We start from the raw sequence: 9,906 nt of genomic DNA, 5'->3' as shown, positions 1-9,906 counted from the left end.
ACACTGCAAACCAGACATGACAGAGCGGATCTCATTGAAACTTTTAAAATACTGAACAAGTTAAAAGATGTTGATCCGGACAGTTTCCTTAGAAGGTCAGATGTGACACAAACAAGGAGCAACGGTTTCAAGCAACAGTGTAGGGCTGAAATAGGAGATGCTTTTCACCCACAGGGTTATTAACCCATGGAACCGCCTACCCGGCGAAGCCGTAAATGCCAAAACTCTGTTAAATTTTAAAGTACAACTGGAAAAAATCATCTAGGCAAATGGGATGAGCTTCGACAAGCCGCCGGCTTCCTGTCCTCGTCGAGGCCACAAAGGTTAGTGGCCCTCAGGTAAATCAGGTAAAAATCAGGTAATCCTTGTAATACTGCTAAACATTATAAAAAAAGCACGAAATAGTTATTGATAATCAACGTCAATGATGGTTTGTTTCTTGGGAAGCCATACTTCAAAACATCCGCCATGAGCTATATCTCTGTATTTAAGACCTTGCCTATGGAGCAGACGCTTTACTTCAGGTTTGAGGAAGGGTCCGTCGACACTGTGAAGACCTCGACCTGTTTTGATGTGGACTTTTGGTTCCTCAGAATGTCTGTGGAGGAAGTCCTCGAGGGCCTCCACGGCCTGGTGACTGTCCAGGCCGTGCTCGTCCAGGACCCACACGCCCTCCTCCAGCCATTCATTGAGATAGTCAACACTCTCTAACTTATGATATTTCCTGAAAAACAAAAATATAATCCGGTAAGATTGTTTAAAGAATAAGTAAATGATTGGAAGTGTATTTACAGTAATTTACAAGAAATTCGTTAAAAAAATTATTATATATCCGAACGTTTGACATAAATCATATATATATATATATATATATATATATATATATATATATATATATATATATATATATATATATATATATATATATATATATATATATATATATATATATATATATATATATATCACTGGTAGAGGAAAACAGATGACACTCACAGCTGATCAGTGTTGCCATAGGTAGAGTTGTCGTCAGAACTACAATAACACTTCCATAGCAAACACACTACCAATAAGACTGTAAGGATTAACAAAGTTTACATTATTATGAATGATAAGTAGTAGTAGTAACGTTATTATCATTATGTATATAATAAATGCATCAAAACTGTCTTAACTGAGAAGATTGTTACATTCATTTTGAATTACAGCTCCTGACTCAAGAAGAAAGATGGCGTATCTGTACCAGTTTTAAAAGTAGGCTACGACTTCTTCCCTCCGAGTTTGTATTATTTAATTAATCGTTCTATTTGAGTTCTGTCTTGAGAACAAATAATATATGAAAGGAAGACTGATGTAGGCCTACTACCCCAAGCCAGGCAGGAACACTACAGTAGGCCTAATGTCACCCAGTAGGCATCCCAAGTGGTGCAGGGTCTATATTCACCCAGAGATTTTCACTCATATGTACTGTGGAGGTGACACAGGAAATGGCTTCAATGACGCGAAGCCATTTTATTTTACCTATATTTCTTATACATAAATTCCTTGAATTTGAAGAGAATGGAACTATCAGAAGAAAGCGCCAAGCCATTACGACTATATAGCACATGGAATGGGTCAGCATGAGGATTTGGGATGGGACGGGGGAAGGAATGGTGCCCAACCACTTGAACGGTCGGGGATTGAACGCCGACCTGCATGAAGTGAAACCGTCGTTCTACCATCCTGCCCAAGTGGTTGGGCACCATTCCTCTCCCACGTCCCATTCCAAATCCTTATGTGGGTTTAGGATGGGTCGGGGAAAAGCAGCAGAGGATTAAAATCTCCGACATAAATCCTCTGCAACTAGTTTTCTCTTGATTGGACAGAATATAATTAACACCTTTTCTTTTGATTGGATAGCATCAACACCTTTTCTCATGATTTAATAGTTTTAACACCTTATCATTCATCGTTTTGGTTATGACATTCAGACATTCGTATGTGTTGGTCATATATCTACCTCGCTTCACGAGTTTCTCGTCAATATAACTACACTGATTGGTGACCTTCATTCACGGGTAACTTTGTATTATTTTGGGATATTATTTGTCAGGACCTGCAGTTAGTTCTTTGAATGAGAACCAGCAGTTATAGTAACCAGAACCAACACATCCATTAACCACGATACGTACCTAGACCCCAGATAAGGAGGAAGACAGCCACCAGCACTCCGAAAACAATGATGAAATTAGCTGCCATATTCACACTGTAATAAAATAATGCATTACATTATAAATACTGCTGGAAGATATTATGGACAGTCGACAAGTGTTAACAAACATGTCTATACTATAAGAGAGAAGGCCAGTTGTCTGCCCAAAGGTGGAGGCCAGACGCTTGGGACCAGTTCAACCAAATTTTTGGGGAATGGTCTGGCGTATGGGGCGGACATAGGCTGGTCGGGCTAGGCCAAAGTTTTATGATGTAATAAATATTATCATTTATAGATGGGCATAGCTACACCCTCCCCCCCCCCTCATGCGATATTCTTGGAGGGGAAGGAGTGGGGAGATGTGGAAAAAAGAGGGTGATGAAAGGATGGAAAGAGTGAAAAGGAGGATGTGGAGGAGAGGGAGGGGAGCTGAGGGGACAGGGGAAAAGAAGAGGGGTGGAATGGGGGTGAGGGAAGAGAGAGAATTTCTATCTTGGAGACTTTCATTTTCTCCAGTCCTGACCCTCTTGTTCTAATTGTCACAGTAAATACTGAACTAAATAAAGTCCATCTTTGGCTAACTGCTAACAAACTCACCCTTAACATTGACAAAACTTTCTGTATTTTGTTTGTTCATAAATCTTCATATGAACTTAATCTAAGAATAAACAAAATTCAAATCAGTAGTAATGTTAATGGTAAATTCCCTAGTGTTCTCATCGATAACAAGCTGAATTTCCAGGGACACATTCTAAATATATCAAAAAAGTTTCTAAAACTGTTGGCATTCTTTCTAAGATCAGATATTATGTACCACTCCCTGCCCTGATGACGCTCTATTACTCTCTCATCTGTCCTTATCTCAACTATGGTATTTGTGCTTGGGGTTCTACTACCCAAAATCACTTACGTCCTCTAATTACTCAACACAAAGCTGCTATTAGGACAATATCCAACTCTGGCCCCAGACATCACCCGGTACCCTTACTCAAATCTCTGAATATGTTAGATATTAAGGCACTGCACATTCTCTCATGTGTACTCTATATATTTAAAACTCTGAATTGTAATGCCAATCCTGACCTTAAAAGTTTCTAGAAGGTTGTAACAGAACCCATGAGCACCATACAAGAAACAAATACCTATTTGATATTCCAAGAGTACGACTTAATCACACTAGAAATGCTCTACAAATCAAGGGACCCAGAATGTGGAATGACCTTCCCAACCATGTTAAAGACAGTACCTCTCTCAACCAGTTTAAGAGTAAAACTAAGTACTACCTAATTAACTCCCTGTAACCTACCTTACCCCTATAATGTCAACCCATGTATTTAATCTTTATATCTATATCTTTATATCTATATTCTGTATCTATCTTTAAAACAATGCTGTTTGTTGACCAACTTGTATATTGGCTATTTTCTACCATGCTCCCCCCTTTTTTATCTTTTATTTTTTTCTTTCAACGCAATTTATACTTTAAGCTCAATTAATATTAAGTTTTAGTGTAAGTATTTTTTTCCCCACCTCACCTTGCCCGAAACGCTATGCGTACTAGTGGCTCTAGGTATTATATGTACAACCTCTATCTATAAATCAATTAGAATGTTTGTAACTCTGCATCTATGTATGTACTTTTCCTAAATAAGATATTATTATTATTATTAGACTATCTGGGCACTGCCGGGTCCCCCCCCCCCCAGTACACTATAAAGTCAGCACCACAACTATCCGCCTGGTGGATGGTGCAGTGTGCATGAAGGGTTCATCCTCCAGATGACTGCAACAACTCGTATTACATTTAACAGTTTAAGGTCCTATACCTTCAGTGAACGTACTTGGTTTTCAGAGCGGCGGTACTGTAGTCTTCTAGATGTGTTCAGACTGCTGGTCTGAATAGGCTTCATTTGTCTCCTTCAGTTCCTCGGCCTCTTGAATATGGCGCCCTCTGTGTTGACACAACAGGTTTTAAAACAAATACCCACTTGTTTATTGCCTAACAATACAGTTGTTCATATCAGTGATTAATCAATATATATTTATATTAGAGTGAAATGATTCAATATATATATATATATATATATATATATATATATATATATATATATATATATATATATATATATATATATATATATATATATATATATATATATATATATATATATATATATATATATATATATATGACCGAAAAAGTAAGATTAATAATTCTAACACGAATTTTCTCAATCTTTCGTACATTTCTTTTCACTGTTGGAGGTAATTAAAAAATCAATTCTCCAAAATTCATTTTTATTTCTAGTCTGACGCGACACTTGAGCGCGTTTCGTAAAACTTATTACATTTTCAAAGACTTTACACTTTTTTACAAAGACTTTGGATATTTACTGAGGGCACGAAACTCAAGTGCACTATACCTTAAATAACCGCACTACGGCCAAGATGTTGATGGCTGCCCTCAGCCCCTAGGATACGGGCTTGCGGCCCTTTAGTTCCAATACACTCCCAAGACACACTGATCAAATTTTGTTTTACTAGCTTATTGCTGGTAAGGATTACTCCTCCCACCATCTAATACATCCCCAGGGCTCCACCCATTATTTTGGCAATGGCCAACCATTTAACACTTAGGCCTGAGGTCTGGCTCTCTAGGGCCAATAAGAACTTGGCCCTTATCTCAACCCAATCACCTTCACTGATCTGCCGTGGAAGGCTACATGAATTCCTGAAGATTGAGTCCACTCTCCCCAGCTATGCGATGGGGACAAGGTACCACTGTATTGGATACCCTCGACTAGTGTACCTCCCGAGCAATGTTTACAAAACTGATAAATTATGTTCAAGCCTGTCTCCTGCAAGATAAAGAGTAGGGACATTTGACTCTGCCTGGTATGGGGAAGGGATCGCTGAGAGGGAATGAGAGGGGGATGGAGAGGGAAAATCTGAGTGGGGAAAGTTGAGTGGGGGAAGCCAAAGGTATCCAAGACCACCCTCAGGTCAACCTCTTGACCCTGACAAATGGGCGACAGGGGGTGGGGGAAGAGGAGGAGACGAATGACGGCCAAGGGGAGGGGAGAAGGGAGAACAAATGATCTGAGCCCCAGATCATTACAGTATTCCAGGGAACATAGGATTAAGGACTTGCCCGAAACGCTACGCGTACTAGTGGCTGTACAGGAATGTAAGAACTCTTGCATAAATAAATAAATAAATAAATAAATAAATAAATAAAATAAATACTATATACCCCTCCGACCCAGCCGGCTATTGAAATTGAATTGAAATTGAAATTGAAATAAGTTTATTGAGGTAAAATACACACAAAGGGATGAGGTAGCTCAAGCTATTCTCACCCCATTCAGTACAACGTGTTAATATATACATAGACACACATCACAAATAAACACATTACCAAACATTCTGAGAGGTAAACATATACATTTCCTCCTTCACAAGTAGTATGTTATCAGACGTACACACAAATACTTTTATGACCTAGGTATACTGTATAGACAATTTGCAAGACACCTGCAGATAATTCAACAAAATATTACAATCTTGATGCAAAATTCTTATATCTCTCAAGAATATCATCAACCTTTCCGTTGTGACACATCCAGGCTATTTGTTCAGGAACAGTCCTTATGTCAGTGTTTCTATATACATTAATCAACGGACGATCAAGAATATAATGGGCAAGGGTGTGAGACCTTAACATACCACATAGTTTACACTTCGTGTCATTACCATGAACATCTATCCCATATTCCCAGTAATATTTGTACCCAAGCCTGAGCCGCATGTACACAGAGTCACTCCAAGCATTTCTCCTTTTACCATAAGTGAAATGGGTGTTTTGACTCACATACATGTAGTGTTGCATGGTTTGACTTCTCTCATACATTATCTCTCTCCTCTCCACTCCCGCCTGTGCCTGAATAATTCTGATTTTGCTTCTTATTTGTCTCATTGTGAATTCACATTCAATGTCAACTTGTGGTTTTGATGTGGCACGTTTGGCCAAGTCATCCGCCACCTCGTTGAGCACTATTCCAACATGAGATGGAATCCACATGAATTTCACACTATGACCTTTCAGCTGTATCTCAGTTATTCTTCTCTTACAGTCCTCAACTATAGACATGAAGACTGGGTTTCGACTGTTTAAGGACTCCAGTGCTCCTCGGCTATCGACAAATACAAAAACATTTTTGTCGTCATGACGTACTTCCTCCAAACACGCCAGAATGGCCTGCAGTTCAGCTTGTGTGGATGATATATAATTACTAAGCCGGAGTTCAATTATCCTGTCCACAGTCCCAAACTCCGTATAATCCCTTATTAGGACACCACACCCGGCCCTGCCATCCTCCGCCACCGACCCGTCGCAATATATTGACCTCCTAAAGCACAACACCAAACATAAGTGATGTTGTTATTCTTTATCATCGTCTTGCAGATCATTGTTGGTTAGAGTGCTGATAAGTAGACTTAAATTCACAATGAGATGAGGTTAAGAAATCCACCGCATACAAAACGCGAATTTTCTGAACTGGTGAACGCAGCAGGAGCTACAGTAGACCAGACTAACCTGTGGGTGCTACAGCAGGAGCTACAGTAGACCAGACTAACCTGTGGTTGCTACAGCAGGTGCTACAGTAGACCAGACTAACCTGTGGTTGCTACAGCAGGTGCTACAGTAGACCAGACTAACCTGTAGGTGCTACAGCAGGAGCTACAGTAGACCAGACTAACCTGTGGGTGCTACAGCAGGAGCTACAGTAGACCAGACTAACCTGTGGTTGCTACAGCAGGTGCTACAGTAGACCAGACTAACCTGTAGGTGCTACAGCAGGAGCTACAGTAGACCAGACTAACCTGTGGGTGCTACAGCAGGTGCTACAGTAGACCAGACTAACCTGTGGGTGTTACAGCAGGAGCTACAGTAGACCAGACTAACCTGTAGGTGCTACAGCAGGAGCTACAGTAGACCAGACTAACCTGTGGGTGCTACAGCAGGTGCTACAGTAGACCAGACTAACCTGTGGTTGCTACAGCAGGAGCTACAGTAGACCAGACTAACCTGTGGTTGCTACAGCAGGTGCTACAGTAGACCAGACTAACCTGTGGGTGTTACAGCAGGAGCTACAGTAGACCAGACTAACCTGTAGGTGCTACAGCAGGAGCTACAGTAGACCAGACTAACCTGTGGTTGCTACAGCAGGTGCTACAGTAGACCAGACTAACCTGTGGTTGCTACAGCAGGAGCTACAGTAGACCAGACTAACCTGTGGTTGCTACAGCAGGTGCTACAGTAGACCAGACTAACCTGTGGGTGTTACAGCAGGAGCTACAGTAGACCAGACTAACCTGTAGGTGCTACAGCAGGTGCTACAGTAGACCAGACTAACCTGTGGGTGCTACAGCAGGTGCTACAGTAGACCAGACTAACCTGTGGTTGCTACAGCAGGTGCTACAGTAGACCAGACTAACCTGTGGGTGTTACAGCAGGAGCTACAGTAGACCAGACTAACCTGTAGGTGCTACAGCAGGTGCTACAGTAGACCAGACTAACCTGTGGGTGCTACAGCAGGAGCTACAGTAGACCAGACTAACCTGTGGGTGCTACAGCAGGTGCTACAGTAGACCAGACTAACCTGTGGGTGCTTGTTACGAACCCGGATCCAGCGTCCGAGCCTGGAGCAGTGACAACCACGCCATCTGTGGGTCAGCTCCCGAAACCCCCGCCAAACGGACGACGACACCTGGTGAGGACAGCGTGTACTGGCCTCGAGGACCAGTTTCCAGTCTGGTTCAGCGCTCAACACCGCCGCTCCTGACCTCTGGTGAGGTGGTGCTCCGACGACAGCGCCATCTATGGACTGGATACGTCAGGTGTTTGTGCCCGAGCCCGTAAGTATTAGTGTCCCAGTCCTTGATGACGTGTCTGTTTACAGAGTCGACCTGGGACTGCTGTGTTGAAGGTTGAGTCAGTCTACCCGAGGCAGCCAGTCTCCATACGGTGAAGTTTGCTGCAGCTGTTGTGACGTCGTCCCCCCGGAAGAACACTGTGGTGTGTTAGCCTGCCAGTGGAGTGGCAGTGAAAGGATTTACCCGGGACCGACTGTTGGAGACGATAATCCACTGGGGTATTGAGGACAGGAGGGTGATTTGTGATATCACACGAGACTCCTGTCTAGGGCGTACCCCTTATATCGTTCGTGGAGCGGCCGTACCAGCCTTGGTGGCTCAGTACCTGCCAGCAGACCAGCTGGACGTGTGGTTGACGGCCTCAACGACGGTGCCCCCAGTGGACCTGTGTTGTGGCTGACCTGTGGCCAGGGTAGGCTCGGCATTCTCAGAGGACACGTCGTGAGGCCACGAAGAAAGCACCCAGGACTCGGCACCAAGTGGTGTGGCACCAGCGTCTTCAACAGAAGACCACGATGAAGGATTAATCCCCTTGTATAGTGTTAATACCCTCCCCCTGTGCACGTTTGATTTTTATATTTAATAGGTGATGGTAATAATTATAATATTAAGTTCTTAGCTTTCTTTCCCTACTCCCTTTAAGTTAATTGCGTCACGGATCTCATCCCTTGATAGCCAATACTGGCTTGGGAACGGATACATATATCTTCCTCTAACAACATCAGAGTAAGGACCCCGTTGCGTCCCGAGAGGGTCGTAACAGTGCTACAGCAGGTGTTACAGTAGACCAGACTAACCTGTGGGTGCTACAGCAGGAGTGAGAGCTGTGGGTCTCTCACAGCCGCTTGACTTAGAGATAAGAAAATAAGATAATGATGATAACGAGACCTTCCACAAAATATTATAGATAAGTACATAAACAGTTATGCAGCAGATGGAAATTAAATTAGCTAAATTTCATTATAAAGTTGGCTAAATTTTTAGATTGGCATTATATATATAATGATAATAATAATAATAATAATGTAACATACGATTATGTTACGTTGTTGGGTAGATTACATACAGTGTTTAGTGAGTTTCATATGTTTTTAGTAGTCTTGATTACAGTAGTCGGTTGTTGGCATTGTCGTAGACATTCAGACGGAGCTTGGAGCAGAGCAAAGAACTGAGTGCAGAGGCCGGAGTCGCGGAACTCTGTGCGGGAGAGCGTGGCGGCTCGATGGGAAGTGGTGAGTGTCTGAACTCGATGGGGAGCGAGAGCGTTGTAGCTCGATGCGGTCGTAGTCTGCTGTCTGCTCTGTGTCGAAGCTGTAGCGTCTTGGGGTTGATTAGAACGTACACGCCGAGTGCTACATTCTTGAGGTTTGAAGAGATGTGGTAAGTCCTAAGTGTCTGTATTGTAGTGCACTGAATCACTGTGGAAATTGTACTGTCGGCTATTCGATTGATTGATGATTGATAAAGACTAAGCCACCCAAGAGGTGGCACGGGCATGAATAGCCCGTAAGTGGTACTTTTTTTTTCTCAGTATTCTGAGGTTGCATTTAACCATCAAGCTGTTATCGCGGGGGAGGATACTGCTTCACAGTCTTTATGAGGGTGTCCAGCTGCTGGACACCTTTGTTGACCAGGAGAGTGGCTGTGTTGATGGCTTCAGGGTGGCCACTGCATGATTCAGGAACTCTTAAAGCTCTTCTAAGGTCATTGGTTGCTTCACATTCCAGAAGATAGTGAAGTAATGGCTTTTCTGTGACAGTTTGGCAGAAGATGCA

The 9,906-nt window shown here is 42.5% G+C and overlaps 1 protein-coding gene across 4 annotated transcripts in view; it reads right to left on the bottom strand.

The window, feature by feature from the left end:
- The window catches only part of LOC138350030 (uncharacterized), a 10,614-nt gene extending 1,277 nt beyond the window's left edge, over positions 1-9,337 (bottom strand). Inside the window, exons 1-5 of one of the 4 annotated variants that reach the window (XM_069300277.1) lie at positions 9,198-9,337; positions 4,036-4,145; positions 2,175-2,248; positions 997-1,075; positions 1-724 (exon numbers count right to left, since the gene is read on the bottom strand). The exon at positions 1-724 is cut by the window's left edge and continues 1,277 nt beyond it. In XM_069300277.1, coding sequence (XP_069156378.1) covers positions 406-724; positions 997-1,075; positions 2,175-2,241 — 465 coding nt within the window. In that variant the 5' untranslated portion in view covers positions 2,242-2,248; positions 4,036-4,145; positions 9,198-9,337 and the 3' untranslated portion in view covers positions 1-405. Of the gene's footprint in view, positions 725-996; positions 1,076-2,174; positions 2,249-4,035; positions 4,146-6,791; positions 6,813-7,857; positions 8,689-8,928; positions 8,955-9,197 lie in introns of those variants that run through there. The other 3 variants (XM_069300275.1, XM_069300274.1, XM_069300276.1) reach the window with 3 other exon arrangements.
- Positions 9,338-9,906: the final 569 nt, after the last annotated feature.

The sequence above is a fragment of the Procambarus clarkii genome, chromosome 43, assembly GCF_040958095.1.
Source record: "Procambarus clarkii isolate CNS0578487 chromosome 43, FALCON_Pclarkii_2.0, whole genome shotgun sequence".
Classification (NCBI taxonomy): domain Eukaryota; kingdom Metazoa; phylum Arthropoda; class Malacostraca; order Decapoda; family Cambaridae; genus Procambarus; species Procambarus clarkii.
The sequence above is the reverse complement of the archived record's forward strand: the minus strand, read 5'-3'. Positions and strand labels throughout refer to the sequence as shown.